This window comes from Lutra lutra, chromosome 6 (assembly GCF_902655055.1).
Source record: "Lutra lutra chromosome 6, mLutLut1.2, whole genome shotgun sequence".
In the NCBI taxonomy this organism is placed as follows: Eukaryota; Metazoa; Chordata; class Mammalia; order Carnivora; family Mustelidae; genus Lutra; species Lutra lutra.
In genome coordinates this window covers 63675619-63694674 of record NC_062283.1, presented here as the reverse complement: position 1 = coordinate 63694674, position 19056 = coordinate 63675619, and the positions used below count along the sequence as shown (strand labels likewise).

The 19056-nt window shown below is 50.0% G+C and overlaps 1 protein-coding gene across 5 annotated transcripts in view; it reads right to left on the bottom strand.

Annotated features, from left to right (window-relative positions):
- Nucleotides 1-1197: 1197 nt before the first annotated feature.
- Nucleotides 1198-19056, bottom strand: part of CCND3 (cyclin D3) — a 98572-nt gene continuing 80713 nt past the window's right edge. For 3 of the 5 annotated variants that reach the window (XM_047734353.1, XM_047734352.1, XM_047734351.1), the window contains exons 2-5: nt 6528-6743; nt 3526-3685; nt 2881-3017; nt 1198-2372 (exon numbers count right to left, since the gene is read on the bottom strand). In XM_047734353.1, the coding sequence (XP_047590309.1) occupies nt 2205-2372; nt 2881-3017; nt 3526-3685; nt 6528-6743 (681 nt within the window). In that variant the 3' untranslated portion in view covers nt 1198-2204. Of the gene's footprint in view, nt 2373-2880; nt 3018-3525; nt 3686-6527; nt 6744-7633; nt 8007-19056 lie in introns of those variants that run through there. The other 2 variants (XM_047734350.1, XM_047734354.1) reach the window with 2 other exon arrangements.

Here is a 19056-nt window from a genome sequence, read left to right as displayed (position 1 = left end):
CTACAGCAGCAGAGCTGAGTAGGGTTGGACCTCGAAGAGTACACGGGGTTGGGGCGCCAACCCCCTCATATAGCCAGAAATCTGCATATAAAACTTTTGACTCCCCAGACATGAGCACCAGTAGCCTATGACTGGAAGCCTTACCAATAACCAGTCAATTCACACGTTTTGTAGGTTATGTGTCATACCTATAGCATTCCTACAATAAAATAAGCCAGAGAAAAGGAGATGTGAAGGAAATCGTGAGAGAACACATTCACAGTCCCATAATATTTATCAGTAGTGTTAAGTGTATACATCTATTGAGAAAAATCTGCATATGTAAGTGGACCTGCCTGGTTCCATCCCATATTCAAGGGCCACTGTACAGTCCTTCCTGAACCCTTTTTTTTTTTTTTTTAAGTTTTATTTATTTGACAGAGATCACAAGCAGGCAGAGAGAGAGGAGGAAGCAGGCTCCCCGCTGAGCAGAGAGCCCAATGCGGGGCTCAATTCCAGGACCCTGGGATCATGGCCTGAGCTGACAGCAGAGGCTTTAACCCACTGAGCCACCCAGGCGCCCCTAGAACCCTTCTTGTTTGCTTTTGGTAGCTTTCTCCCAACCCAGTTCATGTATTTGGGGAGAAACTGATCATCAATTTCGTATTTATCTGCATTTGCGTCTTTGAGAAACACTTAACAGTGCCTGGCTGCATCCAGCTGGGTACTACAAACTGCACAGGCCCCCGACACCAAAGCTGCCTCCGTTTACCTCGTGTGGGGAACCACACGCACACACTTCAGTCTTTTTCAAGAGAAAGGGCTGTATTACAGTATATAGGTTTCTTAACCATTTAAAGCAAAAACTACTCTACTTCATTTCCTTCCTAAAAATGTGTCACTAAGTTACTGAATGTTGTGCCTCAAGCCTGTTTTCCCTGGGCCCTGTGGTTTTTGTTGAGCAATTCTGCATGGTGCCGTGAGTTTTGGGAATGCAGTTTTGGGAATGCGTACATCCCATTGTAATGCAGAACTGACTGTATCTGGGGCAAAAACCAAGTGGCCAAGAGCCTAAAACCTCTGGCCCTCCGCAGATTGGCTTTGTGAGGACCCCTGCCTGTGTCATGACCCTTGACTTCCGCCCTGCTTTTTACATCGTGCACCCCAGAAGCAGCTTTTGCCCATTGCCACCATCCAACCCGAGAAGCCAAAGCCAGGTTTATTCCAGAATCTTTATTAAGTAGCGTGATGGTCCTGGGCCACCAGCCTGGACCTTGTGGCCTTAAGAAAGACCTGTGTCAACAGGGCTTGCCTCCCTCTCCAGGCGGGGGCTGTCACCTCCAGTTTATTCCTGCTCCATCCCTCACCCCCAGAGGATGGGGCAAAGGGCCAGAGGGAGAGGAGGGCATGGCCCCACCCCAGGCTGTAGCAGCTCCTCGGCCACAAAGATCCTCCAGCCAGTAGCAGAAGGGAGGGCTGCAGCAACCACCAGGGTTACTGCCACCTGTGGGGTAGATGGGCCCCACCACACCCTCTTACAGCCGTCCTCAAAACAATAAATTAAAACCACCTCTTCCTTCAGCACTGACCCCCCTCAATCACACAGGAGAAGCTGAGCGGAAAGCAAAGCGGAAACCAAGGAGGGCTTGGTTGGTCCCGCCCCTCTGACAGAGGCCTGGGCCAGCCCTCTGGGAGCAGCTGTGGGCATGGATCATGCAGGGGCCTCCAAAGTGTGTCAAGAGGAGCTGTCCAGACTGTTTCCCCTCACACACGTCTACCAGAGTATCTGAAACTTCTCCAGAAAGAACTCTGGAAGGTGCGACACCTTTTACAAGGCACTAGGGGCATGTGGGCATCTGAGAACGTGAGAGGCCCAGAGATAAGGGCACCTCAAAAAGAAATGCTGGTACGTGTATTTTACCTACTTCAATTTCATTTCCAACCAGCCTGGCCTGCCACCAGCTAGGATCAGGGAAGGGGCAGAGCTGGTCAGATGCAGAGAAAAGGAGGAGCCCAGCCAGCCACCCACACATGGCTGGCCAGGCCCCTTAGTGCACACTGCAGAGATATTTTAGGGCCTAACCCCTTAGGCTTTGCAAGGGGCAAATAGGAAGGAGCCCCCTCAGGCTTTGGATGTGGCGTGGTTCGTTCCTGCAGGCAGGGAGGGGGGGTGGCAGTGTCCCCTCTTTGGCTGCCCATGGCCACTGGAGGGGGCCTCTCCAGGGCTACAGGTGGATAGCTGTGACATCTGTGGGAGTGCTGGTCTGGCTGGGCCCCTGGCTACTGGAGCCCCTGGGGGCTTTGGGTGCTGGGCTGGGCGAGGTCTGGGCGGCTTCTCGGAGGCTCTCCCTGAGCGCAGCTTCGATCTGCTCCTGACAGGCCCGCAGGCAGTCCTGCAAACAGGGCAACAGTGAGCTGTGACTGCTGGGTACGATGGCAGAAAGTTGTCTCTTTGGGGACTAAGGGTCCGCTTCCCACCAACCACAGCATCTGGCGGCAGGTGTGGGGGAAGGACACCTTCCAGCACACAGGGAAGTCTGGGGAGGTTAGGCCACAGCCCAGCCCCAGGAATCAGCCTTCAGTTCTAAGAAACTGGCAAGAGGATGTGGCAAGGGGGTGTGAGAGCAGCCCTGTGTGTGACAGCATATCCTCCACCCCCACTCCTGCACACTATTTGACAGGAAAAGGGCACCCAGGGACAGTGCCCTTCAACCCACCCAAGGCGCCTGCTCTTCCCCAAACTGATGCAGGAGAAAAGGCCACAGAAGCCCCAAGGGTGGGGCACCTGAAACCAGGAGGGGGACTGGGTTAGGGATGCACACCTCCCTCTGCTGGAGACCCAGAGAATAGCACTGCATCAGGAACTGCCCCCTGGCTGCAGGCCTCGCCCCGCCCACTCACCACCTCGGTGCCTGTGATCCCTGCCAGCAGCTCCGTGAGCTCATCCCCAGACGTGGAACACGCACCCAAGCCTTGCACTGCAGCCCCAATGCTGCCCGTGGCAATCATGGATGGCGGGTACATGGCGAAGGTGTAATCTTGGAAAGAGGGAGAGGGAAGCATGAGGCAAAGGCTTGGTGAGGACTTCCTGTGGCTCAGAAAAGCGCCAGGCAGCGTGAATGGAGCAGGAAAGGGCCTCTCTTGAGAGCGCCAGGCTGGACAGCAAACTCCCACACCACCATCTGGCCCAGGGTGGTTGGTTAGTGAGCCTGACCAGGGACTGGGAAGTGAATGACTTCTCTTCCTGGTGTGGAAAAAAAAAAAAACCAGGGTCAAGACGACCTTGGTTCTGCTCCCAGCTTCATCACTGTGAGACCTTGAGCAAGTCACTTCTAAGCTACCTACATATTTGGGGGGGGGGGTGTCTCTCAAATACCATATTGCTCCGATTATGTTCTGCTGCCTTCTTGGGGCCCCCACCTCAGAAAGGATAGGATAATCACAAATTTTGAAAGGAGTATACACCACAATCCAGTTACATGCCATCCTTCCCAGTCTTCGGATTTTCCTCATTTGGCAAAAAAACAATGTGCACAGGACTCTTACCTGTAGCACAGAGGGCCAAAAAGGTCTGGGCATGTTTTTTGACCAAGGCTTGTCGGTCGTGGGGCAGAGAAAGCCGGTGCAGAATCAGGGCCAGGAAATCATGGGCAATTACAGCAGCCAGGTCCCACTTCAGTTTCCCCAGGACCAGCACCTCCCAGTCCTGGAGGTTGGAAAGAGGGTAGAGTCAGTGGTTGAGGAGGGAAGGAGAGGGAGTAAAGCAGAAGTCTGCCGGGGAAGGAAACCCATCAGACTTGAAGGTCAAGACCCCAGTTCTGCTTCTGGGTTTACAGACTGGTGCTGCAGAATGGCAAGTCCTGGGGGAGTTGGCTTTGGGCACCTGCTGCTCGCTTACCAAGTACCAGAACTACGTGGTCGATATAAATTGTCTCTTTCGATCCTGTTTGGTTATCTTTCAGGGGGGCCAATAATACAGGTCCTCTCCTGACTCATGCAGGGTTCTGGACACTTCCCCAGCCAGGGCTGAAAGAAAAGCACCAGCGAATACCACTGGCAGCATCATAACCTTGAACCTCCTCTGGAATGAAACAGATTCTCCGAAATCCCAAGGATTTATGAAAGGGAAGACCACCACTAGCCTCTCCTCCAGTTCTGCATCCCAGCCAAGTCCACACCTCTTGAAGACACCAGAATGAACATGAGGCCATGCCTCCTGTGACAGAGCCACTGAACCAACCCTGAGGTTCCTCAAAGGGGAGGTTGCCCAACCCAACCCACATCCCGTTGGTGGGACACTGGGGGGTGAGTCTGAGATGTAGCACCCCACTGTACCCCCTTTCCCTGGAACCACAGTGGCTAGTGCCATCTAAGCCTCAGAAGCCAAGGGGAGGCCAAACCCGACAAGATAGGTCCAGATGATCCCTGAGGGACCAAAACCCTATCCTTGCCTGCCCTCACCTACATACCACTGCTAGGTCCTGGCAGGGGAGGCTGGGAGCCCCACCCAAATCCACTCGTCTGGGGTTCCTAGTCCTGGCCCCATTTCTGAGTTGCACACATGAAGATTTCTTCACTGTTTTATCTCAGGAAGGAACTCATGGGTTTGGCTCCTTACTGAGGCAGAAATGGCAACCCCACCCAATCTCTTCCAGGTCCCCCGTCACAGCTCTCCCGTTCCTGGCCCCCACCTTAGTGTCATCCTCCCAAATCAGCCCCAAGCCTCTCACAGGGCCCTATAGAAAAAGCCTGGCCCAGAGCCAAAGTTGGGCAGAGAAGCCAGCATTCTACTCATGCTAGTCCCAGTGCTCCAACTTCTAACTCAGAAATGATAGAAAGCACCTAGCCTCTAAGGAACCATTTAGAAGAGGTGAGGCCCTCCCTGTGGGGAGGCAGGGAATCCCATGTGAGAGAAGCAAGCCACCCCACCCTGGATCAGGGCAATTCCTGAAAATCTCCGCCCTCACTTGGTGGACAACACAGCCCTGGGAGCAATTAGTGGTTGGCAGCTTCCACATCTGGAAGCTCGGAGGCCCCCTGGGCTAGCCAGAAGACCCTGACCTTCCTCATCTGCTTCGGTGCAGTCTTCCCCCTCCTTCTCTGGGCCTCAGCTGGGCCCCTCTGCTGCGCAAGGATTTGGACTGACTGGAGTTCTCTCTGCAGTCCCTTCCAACTCTGACCTTCTAGGAAGGCATCTGCACACTCCTCCCCCAGCTCAGGCAGCAGGAGTGGAGGAAGAGTCCTTGTGGCCTGTTCTGGAAAACTCCCCTCTCACAAAGGCACACACCCCTTGCCAGTCTTTTCACAAAAAGGAAGTCCTCTTCTACCCTCCTGCCCAAGCCCCTCCAAAAACATCTGGCTCGCTGGCCCTGGAAACCGGCTCCACCTCCAGACTTGCCAAAAACTACCAGATTCATCACAAAAGAGCTGTGAGGCCTCCCAGATTCCCAACTCTGGCCTCCTACTCCCATCTCCGAGAGCGACTTGGCAGGAAGAGGAATCCTGTTCCTCGACAAGCAGCAGTCGGGAGCCCCAGTACCCTGGCCTCCTGGCCAGCCAATCACAGCAGCCTCCAGGCTGCCCTCCTCCCCGGGAGATGGGGCCCAGAGACTCCTCTCAGGGTCAGGAGAAGACTTGGCTGGCCGTAGAGCAAGGTGGAGGAAGGTGCCAGCTCACCCATCCTCCTCTCCGGGCTCAATGGGGGAAAGAGAGCCTTGACTCTCCTTCCCTGCCTGGGGAAGAGTCCAGCCCAAGTTCCCAGCAAGAGGCCGAGGGAGCCACTTCCCAAACCACAGGAGTGACAGCAGCTCCCCACAGGGTTATGAAAGACTTCGGGGCAGAGAGGGTGGGCCCGGGGAGGGAGCAGCATTATCACATGGGAAGCAGCTGCAGCTCAGCTCCGGCCTCTGGCTGAGGGGGAAAGGGAGAGGTGACTCCAGTGGGTCGGAAGCAGCAGCTCAAGCTCCTCAGAATGAGGACAAGAAAGGAGCTGGCCCTTCTGGGATATAAAAGGAAGGAAGCAAGGTGGGATGACAACTCCTCGGCCCTTCCTGAGAGCAATCAGGGCCTGACCATAATTGGCTCTGGGAGGCTTTTCAATCACAAAGTCCACACTGGGACAAAGACTCAACCAAGGCAGCCCCCTCCCCCACATAAAGCACATTCCACTCCCCCCACTCTAGTGGGGGATGGGGGGGTGCGGGCATGTCCTTTTGCTGCCAATAAATAGCTCACGGTAGCTGTGTAAACCCAGAGGCAAAGTACTAGTGAGTGGAAACATGCAGTTTGACTTGTTGCTATCTGGGGGAAAGACCAGGAAGGAATGGCACCCCCTGGAGGTCAGGAGAAGGGGATCTGACTGGTGCCGGCAGCTCGAGCCTGGGCGGGGGCTACCCTGACGGTCCCACCGCGGTGCCCCATCTTTTGCCCCCAAGATAAGCTGCCCGCTGCCCTGCCCAGGGGCAGAAAGCCTCTGAGGTCTCCGGGCTTTTCTTTTCCTGCTAAGTGAGGTGGTACTGTGTCGGGGGTGGGGAGATGTAGGCACGCACCCGCAGCTGGCGGGGAGAGACGGAGTGGTCGGTGTAGATGCACAGTTTTTCGATGGTCAGGGGCGTAGTCTCGCGCAGCTTGGAGGCCAGCAGCATGCAGACCGCACCCAGGAGCTGCAACTGCGCCTTTCGGGTGGGGACGCAGGACAGGTAGCGATCCAGGTAGTTCATGGCCAGGGGGAAGACTTCCTCCTCACAGCGCTGCTCCTCACAGACCTGGGGGAGGGCGCACAGTCACTTCTGGGGCGGGGGCCTGGGAAACGCTGCAGGACTGAAGGAGGGGGGCCGGTGGCGTCGAAGGGAAGTGGAATGGGAAGCAAAAAAGTGGGAGGGGGGTATAAGTGTACCTTCGGTGACAAGGACTAACATACCGAGGAGGATGTGCCTTCCCCGAGGTGACGCCCCCCACTTCCTCTGAGTTGCCTGCCTCCTCGCCCCCTCCCCTGGGGGCTGGGGGGTTACGCCAGAGGCTCCCTTCCTTAAGAAAGATTCCAAACTCAGACTGCCCTCCCCCATGGCGAGAATGGGGTTGGGGAAACGGAAGAGTCACCCACGGTAGCCAAGAGAACTGGGCCCTTACCCCCCATTACCACCACCCACTGCACACACCCAAAGGGAAGGGAGGAGACTCCAGCCGCTGCCTCCCGCACTTTTCATTTCCCTGACTGCCGGAACAGCGCGCGCCACCCCCACCGTCTGCCCAGCCAGAACCCCGCGACAGACACAGGAACCGGCTCTGGGGCGGGGGCGGCCAAGCCCAGGGTTTTCCAGGCGCGCTCTCCTGAGAAATCCGGGCGGGGGAGGGAAGCAGGAGACGCCGAGAGAAGCCGAAGGGGAGAGGGTTGCCCTGGTCCCGCTTTCCCGGCCCAAAGAGAGGGTTAGTGAGGGTGCCAAACGACCGGCCGTCAGAGTTAGGGCTGGGAAGGGAAAGGGACACCACGGAGGCAGTCGGCCCGCTAGGGCACCCGAGTGAAAAGCCAGGCCCCGGGGATCTGGACCACCAAAGCATCTTGCCGATCGTTGTTGGGACCAGGATGTTCCGACAAGGCGGCCCGGGGATGTCCGGAGCCGGGCGGCGGGGGAGGGGAGACCCTTCCGGGCCATACCTCCAGCATCCAGTACGCCAGCATCTTCCGCATGTGCGGCTTGATCTCCCTCTGCACACACTGGAAGTAGGAGGCGCGGGGCACGTAGCGCTCCTCCAGGCGGAGTAAGCTCTGCAGGACACGCTGGTCCCCGAGCAGTCGCGGGTCCGGCCCGGCCCGGGGCGCGTGCCGGATGCCCTCGCAGCACAGCAGCTCCATATTCGGGCGGCGCACAGGCGGGCGGGAGCTCGGACTCGGGAGCCAGAACGCAGGCGGCGGTCGGCAGAGCGCGGGGCGCGGGTCTGGTGCTGGCGCTGGCACTGCGCGGCCGAGCCCCAGCCCGCCCGCGCCGGCGCGCGCGCCGCTTCCTGACAGGCGCCCCGCCCCTCGCGACGATGTAGCAACCGTGGAATGCTCGAGCGCCGCAACGCACAAGGGGCGGGGCCGCCGGAGCCCAGGACGGAAAGGGCTGGCTGGCCTCCCCCTCCCCCCGGGCGGCCGCATTGGTCGGCGGGGCGCGGGCCGGCCGGCTTCCGGGCGCTCCCGGCCCTTCTGACCACCCGGTGGAGAGAAGCTCCGTGGAGGTGGGCCTCTTCCCCACCGACTGGCCCTCCCCTTTGGCTTCTCCAACTCGAGCCGCCCAGGAAGAACTTTTTTCCAAAGGTTATTCATTCATTCGTCAAACCCTGCTTCACCAACCGCCCCCCACCAAAGGCTCTGAGAATGATAATAAGCTAGCCACTTGTTCATGCACACCGGTCTAAGCACTTAACGTGTAACGACTTACTAAATAATTTCTCACTCGCGCTCTACGAGTCACGTATGAGACTCATTTCGCAGATGACGAAACGGCAGCACAGTGAAGGTCACAATCATAGTCTGTGGTCCAGCTAGGACTGGGAAGCTGAAGTCTGGCTCCAGAATCTGTGCTCTGCACCACGGCCACGAAAACTGCGATCCCCAGCCGGGCAAAATTGGCATGGCCCGAGAGCTGCTGAGAAATGGCCCACCTCGGACTTGCTGGGTCCAAATCTGCATTTCAACAAGATCCCTGGGGCTCCCTGGGCACACCTAAGTATGAGAAGGACGGGTCTAAATCTGCATATTACAGTGATACAACGGGGCGGAAAGGCCATGGATTCAAGGCCTCACCTTGTCATTCAGTTGGCTGGGTGGCCTTGGACAATCCTTAGTTGCTGTTTGAGGAAAACATGGGCGGAGAAACTAGATCCTCTGTGAAGAGAATTCCTGGCTCTAGCTCTGTAAAATCTCCCAGCTCCATTTCTTCTACTTCCCACAGTCTGGGTTACTTCGCAGTTTCCCCAAAGCCAGATTCTATGTGACAAATGGCCAGACCATAGGCTTCCTGGAAGGCTCCAAATGGGAGAAGGCCTGAGGAGATGCCTGCCTCTCCTGGGATCCTCCCCAGGAAGGAGCCACTGACGAAGTGAGTTGTTAGAGAAATGAGTTACGGAAAAGGCAAGTTTTACGCTAAGCATTTTCTCAATGAATTTTTTTTAAAGTTTTTTTTTTCTTTATTTTTAAACTAACCTCTGTTCCCAACGTGGGGCTCAAACTCACGACCCGAAGATCTAGAGCTGCCTGCCCTTCTGACTGAACCGGCCTTGTGCCCCTGTTCTTTTAGTGTCATTTTCATATCATAGGCATACTCATTTACGCTATAGAAAACTTAAGACAATATGTATAAGCCACAAAAAAAGGGAAATAACCACCTACAATTTCACCATCCAGAGACAACCCTTTAAAATGTCAGTGTTTATCTTTCTAAAATTTTTCTACAAATAAACATATTTTTAGGAATAAGATTGCAAGTTGTTTCGTAAGCTTTTTCACTAAAAAAAAATACTGTTAATACTTTTCCCATATCATTAAATAGTCCACATTTTAATGGCTATGTAGTATGCCTTTGGTGAATGTATCAAAATATATTTTACCAAAGCTGTATTGCTGGAAATTTAAGTTGTTTCTAGTTCTTCACTACGAGAAAAAATACTGTAAAATATTTTTGTCATATCATTGTGCACACTCATGATTATTTCTAAAATGAATTAATTTCTAAAAGTGGAATTTCTCAATGTAAGGTTATGAAACATTCTAAGGCTTTTGATACAGTTCTTATTACCAAATTTCCCTGATAAGAATCTGAACAGAGGGGCGCCTGGGTAGCTCAGTTGGTTAAGTGTCTGCCTTTGGCTCAGGTCATGATCCCCAGGGTCCTGGGATCACTATGGGCTCTCTGCTCCTTGGGGAGCCTGCTTCTCCCTCTCCCTCTACCTGCTGCTCCCTCTGCTTGTGTTCTCTGACAAATATATAAATAAAATCTTTAAAAAAACAAAAAAGCTGAACTGATCTAATGAACAAACATTAGAAAACTTGAAAGAAAAAAAAACTGCCAATTGGAGAGATGAAAATAGCAAATACTGTATCAGTAATTACATGTATTTTTAATTCAAGAGCACTTGTATCAACATGTATGTGTGCCATGCACTTTGCCTGATCCTGTGAGTCCTTTCCTCCCCCTGTCTTCAAAAATACAAACATGTGGGGTGCCCGGGTGGCTCAGTGGGTTAAAGCCTCTGCCTTCAGCTCAGGTCATGATCCCGGAGTCCTGGGATCGAGCCCCGCATCGGGCTCTGTGCTTGGCAGGGAGCCTGCTTCCCTTCCCCTCTCTCTTTCTGCCTGCCTCTCTGCCTACTTGTGATCTTTGTCTGTCAAATAAATAAATAAAATATATTTTTTTAAGATTTTATTTATTTATTTGACAGAGAGAAATCACAAGTAGGCAGAGAGGCAGGCAGAGAGAGAGGAGGAAGCAGGCTCCCTGCTGAGCAGAAAGCCCGATGTGGGGCTCGAACCCAGGACCTGGGATCATGACCTGAGCCGAAGGCAGCGGCTTAACCCACTGAGCCACCCAGGCGCCCTAATAAAATATTTTTAAAAAAAATACAAACATGCATTTCTTTAGCTAATCATTGCAATGCACTCTTTTATGAAAAAGAACACTAAATTTAAAATTATAAAGATTGGGTATGAAGTTCTGGGGAGGCAAAGATGTGGAAGTGTAAGAGGCATTTAGGGTGCAGAAGGACTAAAAAAATGTAGCTTTGGGGGCCTTCTGGGGGACTCAGTCCGTTAAGCATCTGTCTTCAGCTCAGATCATGATCCCAGGGTCCGCTTGGGGCTCTTTGCTCCACAGGGAGCCTGCTTCTCATTCTCCTGCCTGCTGCTTCCCTTACCTGTGCGCGTGCGCATGAGCATGCGCATGCGCTCTCTCTCCCTCTGTCAAATAAATAATAAAATCTAAAAAAAAATGTGGCTTTTGAAACACAGAACCAAAAACTAGATCTGTCCTGAAGCAAGGTGTTTCTTTACTTTCAGAATTATTGAATAGGACTGCTGAGATAAGAAAACCGTTATCTTCGGGCACCTGGGTGGCTCAGTGGGTTAAGCCTCTGCCTTCCGCTCAGGTCATGATCTCAGGTTCCTGGAATCGAGTCCCGCATCGGGCTCTCTGCTCAGAAGGGAGCCTGCTTCCTCCTCTCTCTCTCTGCTTGCCTCTCTGCCTACTTGTGATCTCTCTCTGTCAAATAAATAAATAAAATCTTAAAAAAAAAAAAAGAAAACCTTTATCTTTGATGAGAAAGTAAATCATCATTATTTCATATCTTAAAAATTTTCCAGACTTCTTGAGCTATAATGACATATACCTAAGTTGTAGTTTAAGTTAGACAACATAATGATTTGATGTATGTATATGTTGCAAAATGACTATCCCAATCAGTTAACAACTATCACTTCACCTAGTTTCTCCTCTTCTGATGAGAACTTTTAAGATCTACTCTCAGCGAACTTCAAATATACAATATAGTAGTTAACTATAGTCACCATGTTGTGCATTGTATCTCCAGAACTTTTCTACCTTATAACTAAAAATTTGTACCTTTTGGGGTGCCTGGTGGCTCAGTGGGTTAAAGCCTCTGCCTTCGGCTCAGGTCATGATCTCAGGGTCCTGGGATCGAGCCCCGCATCGCGCTCTCTGCTCTGCCGGGAGCCTGCTTCCTCCTCTCTCTCTGCCTGCCTCTCTGCCTACTTGTGATCTCTGTCTGTCAAATAAATAAATAAAATCTTTTGACTACCTTACCATTTACCCTACCTGCCACACTTCCCCACCCCCTGCCTCTGACAAGCAACAATCTGTTTTCTGTACCTGAGTTTAGTTTCCTTAGATTCCACGTACAAGTGACATCATATAGTACTTGTCTTTCCCTGTCTGACTTATTTCACTTAATATAATGGCCTCAGAGTCTGTCAATGTTGTCATAAATGGCAAAATTTTTTTCTTTTTTAGTGGCTGAATAATCTTTATATACACACACACACACACACATATATATACATGCCACATTTTTATAGAGAAAAAACTACAGATGAAAAGTGGAATATTAGTAATAATATTTTGACAAGTTATTAGACATTTACATATTTTATGTAAATGAATTACCTATTTATGTCCTTTGCCCATTTTTTTTTTTAAGATTTTATTTATTTATTTGTCAGAGAGAGAGCGAGCACAGGCAGAGTGGCAGGCAGAGGCAAAGGGAGAAGCAGGATCCCCGCCGAGCAAGGAGCCCTATGCGGAACTCGATCCCAGGACGCCGGGATCACGACCCGAGCAGAAGGCAGCTGCTCAACCAACTGAGCCACCCAGGCATCCCTCCTTTGCCCATTCTTTTTTTTTTTTTTTTTAAGATTTTATTTATTTATTTGACAGACAGAGATCTCAAGTAGGCAGAGAAGCAGGCAGAGAGAGAGAAGAGGAAGCAGGCTCCTGGCTGAGCAGAGAGCCCGATGCGGGGCTTGATCCCAGGACCCTGGGATCATGACCTGAGCCGAAGCCAGAGGCTTTGACCCACTGAGCCATCCAGGCGCCCCTCCTTTGCCCATTCTTTTATATGATTTTTTTTCTTATTGATTTATAAGCACTTGTTACATTTGAAGGCTATTAACCCCTTTTCATATTTTTCTTTGTCATATATTTTGTAATTTTTATTTTTAGTTCATTGTTTGCCTTTCACTTTTGATTCATGGGAGATTTCTTTTTCTTTTTCTTTTTCTTTTTTTTAAGATTTTATTTATTTAGGGGCGCCTGGGTGGCTCAGTGGGTTAAAGCCTCTGCCTTCACTCAGGTCATGATCCCGGGGTCCTGGGATGGAGTCCCGCATCCGGCTCTCTGCTCAGCAGGGAGCCTGCTTCCCTTCCTCTCCCTCTCTGCCTGCCTCTCTGCCTACTTGTGATCTCTGTCTGTCAAATAAATAAATAAAATCTTAAAAAAAAAAAGATTTTATTTATTTATTTGACAGACAGAGATCACAAGTAAGCAGAGAGGCAGGCAGGGACAAAGAGCAGGGAAGCTGGCTCCTCGCTGAGCAGAGAGCCGGATGCGGGACTCCATCCCAGGACCCCGGGATCATGACCTGAGCTGAAGGCAGAGGCTTTAACCCACTGAGCCACCCAGGCACCCCAATGGGAGATTTCTTCTTATTGACAAATAAAAGTTTTTTATTTTACATAGCCTTATCTACTGATATTTTCTGCAATGACTTCTGCCTTTGAATCATGCCTTGTCCACCTTAAAATTTATAAAAGCGCTACAAGAAAATGTAGGAAATATTTACAGATGAATGTTTTTTATCACCTAGGAAACTTGTTGAAAATGCAGTTTTCTGACCCCTGCTTCAGGGCTTTTCATTCTTCAAGTCTGTCATGAGGCCCCCAAAATCTGCATTTTCAGGAGTACATAAACTTGGGTATTCTGTTTTTTTTTTTTTTTAATGTATACATTGTTACCTACCTTTACTCCTTGTATCATATTAAGTGGGGCTCTAGCCTTACTTTTCCCAGATCATCACCCAGCGTTCCCATGGCACTGATTTAACAATCTGTTCTTTCTTTGTCACTCACTTCTCTGCTACAAGCACTCCTTGGCCTGGTTCTTGCACTTCAGACTCTGCCTTATTTTTGTCATTCATGGCCAAAGACTTTCACTGGGATGAAATGGTCCTCAGAATTCTTGCAACTTTTGTCTATGGAAATTCACCTGAGGGTGCCTGGGTGGCTCAGTAGGTTAAGTGACTGCTTTGGGCTCAGGTCATGATCCCAGGGTCTTGGGATCTGAATCCCATACTGGGCTCCCCCTGATCTGTGGGGAGCCTGCTTCTCCCTCTCCCTCTGCCTACCACTCCTCCTGCTTGTGCTCTCTCTGTCAAGTAAATAAAATCTTAAAAACGAAGAAGCAGAAGAAAGAAATTCACCTGGTCTTTAGCCCAATATTAAGTATAAAAGTACTTAAGAAAAACACCAAAAGCTCATCCAGTCTGAAATAACCATGGTCACTTCCAAGAGAAGTGGCCTTCAACAAAAGGTATGTAAGTCAGCAGGGAAAACTCCAGTTAGACAATGATATGAAGCAGAGGAAACAGAATCTTCTTCTCTACAGACTTCTGAAAATATGGCAAGACCTCTCACTGCCCTCCCCATCTCTTCATTCCCTCTTCCTCCACTGGTCAGCCCATTAATCTCTCTGCTCTGTTTCCTTCCTTCCTTTTTTAAGATTTTATTTACTTATTTATTTATTTGACAGACAGACTCCTTGCTGAGCAATGTAGGGCTCGATCCCAGAACCCTGAGACTGTGACCTGAGCTGAAGTCAGATGCTTAACTGACTGAGCCACACCCAGGTGCCCCTGCCCCATTTCTTTATTCATCCTTGGACTCAGATCCAACCTCCTCCTCCAAGAAGTCTCCCTAGGATAATCCAACTACAGGAACCAATCCTCTGACCTCCAGACTCCTGCAGATAGAACTATCCATCCTCTACCTCTAGCTGGCTGGCTCTGGCCCTGCTCTCTGTCCCTATTCAGAGTGTAGTTCCTAGAAAGGGGAAGAGATCCAACTATATGCCAGGCACAGGGCAGGGTGTTTATGATGCATGGTCTCACCCTTTCAGAATGGTTTTTGGATGGGAAAACTGAGGTACCACGGAGTTAAATAACATACAGAAAGTCTACTTAGCTCTTCCCAAACTGCACCCTTTTCAATGCTGGACTGCCTCTTCTCAAGGAAGGGACTGTGTCCTATATGCTTGGGTCTCCTCTGCAAGACTCAGCACTGTGTTGGGACCACCAGCAAGAATATCAATCCTTTATGGGGGGCTCCCTCTGTCCCAGGCACCGTATGTACCTGATAGGTATTGAATCGTCTCATTTTCACACCAACTGTATGAGAAGTATACTATTATTTCACCCCATTCTACACAAAAGGAAACAAAGACTCAGAGTAGCTAACTAATTTGCCCAAGGTCACACAGGAAGTCGGAGGTAGTAGCAGGATTCAACCCGGGCAATCTGGCTGCAAAATTCCTGCTCTTAAACTAATTCATTCTTCTGCCTCTTCTGCTTGTTCCATGAATGGGTGTTGATTTATTAGTTGTTGATTTATTGAGGAAAAGGCACACAAGAGACCACCCCATCCTGGAAGGTAGGGTGGGAACTTGTGTCCCGGGAAAGGGAACTCCTGGTGGGCAGGGCGTTATGAGGGATACTTCTGCCTTACCCCAGGCTGGGACTGCTGCACCCAGGGCTGAGTCATCCGAACCTCCAGGGCCAAAGAGCCAGTCAACAACCAGCCGGCTGTCCTCAAAGGAGGCAGGTGAGCTCAATGCTGCTGCCCCGGGTCAGGCAGAGCGGCTGGATGTTGGCTGATTTGCCTACAGGGACTTCACCAATCAGCTCTCCCTCAAAGGAATAGGGGCTCCCCTCAGTTTTTGTAAGAACAACAACAACAAAACAAAACACAAAAAAACAAAAAACAAAACCACAAAGCAATGAATGACCGGGCCAATATGGTTGGAGTTTCTAACCAGGTGCACTCAATTAGAAAAAGTTGCTCAAGGAAATGGCAAGTTTGAGGAGGGGTGGGAATGGAATGCCACAGGCCAGATGAAAAGCCCAAAGAAGGAAGCATTACAATGCTTTCTTCCTCCTCTTCTTCCTTCTCCCACTCCTCCTCCTCCTCTGCCACTGAAATGTCCCCATCTGGGAACTGAGGGGGTGAAGAAAGTGATGAGGGAGGTTCTGCTCCCCGGCTTTCCCCCCACTCCGACCCCACCCTCTCCCCCCTCACTTCCTGCCTGACTCCCAGTCTCCATTCGGTGGCTCAATTACCTTCAAATCCCATTGAGAGGACAGGTAGAGGCAAGGCAGCCTTGGGGTGGGGAAAGGCTCTGGAGTCGGGCTCCTGGAGGCTAAAACCTGGCTCCGGGCCTTATGACTCTGAGAGAATTACTGGAACCTCTCGGGCTGTTTCCTCTTTTGTCCAATAAGGACAATGCTCATAGCCATGGTGGGGTCCTGAGGACTGAACTGGCAGAAAACATCTCACCCTGGCTTATAGCACACGGCAAACCCTCAAAGGTGGTAGTTTCTGGGGGCACCTGGGTGGCGCCTGAGTGGGATAGCCTGGGTGGCTCAGTTGGTTATGCATCTGCCTTTGGTTTGGGTCATGATCCCAGGGTCCTGGGATCGAGTCCCACATCACACTGCGCTCCCTGCTCAGCGGAGAGGTTCCTTCTTCCTTTCCTTCTGCCCCTCTCCCTACTAATGCTCTCTCTCTAATAAATGAACAAAATCTTTAAAGAAAAAAAAAAGAGGGGGCACCTGGGTGGGCAGTTTGTTATTATTATTATTATTGCCTCTCTTGAGGAATACCCTTTCTGCTATGGACATGCACCCAGAACCCCTCAGAGAAAAGCAAAAGTCTGAGCAGCAGAACCCCCCTTCCTGGGCAGGCAGCTCCAGCAAACGTCCTCTCCGACGCAGCTCATGATGTGAAGCGCGTGGTCGGGGGGGAGTGGTGAACGACGCAGGGCCCCGCACTCCCCATCCCTGGCTGTGTGCCTGTGGCAAGTTAAACCACCTGTCTGTGCCTCAGTTTCCTTTTCTGAAAATGAGGATAACAGTACCTCCCCTATAGAGTGGTTGTGAGGCTGAAAAGGGCTCTTTCGTGTAAAATACACGGAACCATGCCTGGCATATGGGAAACTATTAAAAAAAAGACAGTTGTGACTGTGGTAGTTAAAGACACAAAATTCTTCATACATGTGGACTATTTATGATAATAAATGTAATATAAAGGACATGGAGGCTTCTGCAAAATAAACACGCCAGGGATTACTCTTGCGGTAGCAAAGGTGTGGCAAATTCTTTGCCTCGGAGAGGATGAAGAAGACAGTGTTCCAGTCAATGTAACAATCGAGTACACAAACCGTGGTCTGAGAGGCAGGGGAGGGAAAAAATAAAAATAAAATAAACATGGCCTGATATACCACTCTTGGATTTCCTCATTTTCTGAGAACTGACGGAAACTATATGTGAATCCTGTTTTCCCCCCAACTTTCTACTTTGAAATATTTCAAACCTCCAGAAAAGCTGCGAGAATAGTAACACCCTTTATCTAAATCCATGTGTGTTTCGTTGAACCGTTTGAGGCCTAATGACAAATATCATGACCCCTCATCCCTACATATTCCGGCCTGTGTCTCCTAAGAATGCAGCAGTCTCCCACATAACCCCAAACAATGATGACAATTAGAAAATTCACAGTAACACAATACCATAAACAATCTGTAGACAAAGATCCCCAGTTGTTCCACTAATATCCTTTTGTAGTTTTTTTCCTTCTCAACCCAAGATCCCATCAAGGTTCATGCGTGCATTGTTACCCTCTTTAATCTCTTTTATTCTAGAACCGTCCCTCACCCTTTTTTTTTTAACAGGTCTGTGATAACACTAATATGTTATCTTTCATATTCACTAATATGAAAGCCAACTGTTTTATACAATGTGCTCTGATTTGGATTTGTCTGATTGTTTTCTCCTGATTATGTAAAGGGTAAATAAATATTCTTGGGAGAGATACTACACAAGTAGTGTTGTTGTATATTTTAGGGCCACTGGGATGGCTCAACCAGTTAAGCATCTGAGTCTTTTTTTTTTTTTTTTTAAAGATTTTGTTTGTCAGAGAGAGAGAGCACAAGCAGGGGGAGCGGCATAGGGAGAGGAGGAAGCAGGCTCCCTGCTGAGCAGAGAGCCCGATGCAGAACTCCATCCCAGAACCCTGGGATCATGACCTGAGCAGAAGGCAGAGGCTTAACCAACCAAGCCACCCAGGCACCCCTAAGCATCTGAGTCAACCTCAGGGTTGTGAGTTCAAGCTCTGTGATGGACTCCAAGCTGGGTGTGGTGCCTACTTAAAAATAAGCAAATAAGTAAATAAATAAGTGTATATTGTACAGTGGAAAAATCAAGCATTAAGCCAAACTGAACATAATTTTGTTTTTTCTTCAAGGATTCAGGAGACCCTTCAGGACATACAGTATTTCATAACCATACTTTTGAGCATCTGTTGTAAAATATCTCAAATCAGTTATCTTCAGAGGTATCTCTCCATTTCTCAGTAAAAACTGAGCATATCATTCCTGTACAGGATATTTAATTTGTAAACAATTCCGTACCTGCTACTCTACAATATCATGCACGCTAGAGAATATATTAAGAAATTTTAAAGATAGGGGCGCCTGGGTGGCTCAGTGGGTTAAAGCCTTTGGCTTCAGCTCATGATCCCAGGGTCCTGGGATCAAGCCCCACATCGGGCTCTCCGCTCAGCAGGGAGCCTGCTTCCTCCTCTCTCTCTCTCTGCCTGCCTCTCTGCCTACTTGTGGTCTCTGTCTGTCAAATAAATAAATAAAATCTTAAAAAAAAAAAAGAAAGAAAAGAAATTTTAAAGGGTAAGACAAAAAATACATAGAACAGAATGTTCACATTTTCTTCCCACTCCACAACAGAAAGTCTTACACCCAGAGTTCACCATTATTTGCCTAAACAGCTCCAGAGACAGGCCTCACTAGGGATCAGGAAACTCCCAAGGCACCTGGCTGGCTCAGAGGGTAGAGTATGTGACTCTAGATCTCGGGGTTCTGAGTTTGAGCCCTGCATTGGGTGTAAGAGATTGCTTAAAAGTAAAATATTAGGAAAAAAAGAAAAACTCTTTTCCACTGGTGAGCCTTAAGAATCTCAACACAGGGGCTCCCAGCTTGCTCAGTTGAACATGCAACTCTTGATTTCAGGCTTGTAAGTTCGAGCCCCATGTTGGGCGTAGAGATTACGTAAAAAAACAAACAAACAAACAAAAAAAAACCTTAAAAAAAATCTCGGGGCACCTAGGTGGCTCAGTGGGTTAAGCCTCTGCCTTCCGCTCAGGTCATGATCACAGGGTCCTGGGATGGAGCCCCACATCAGGTTCTGCTCAGTGGCTCCCCCTCTCTCTCTGCCTGCCTCTCTGCTTGCTTATGATCTCTCTCTGTCAAA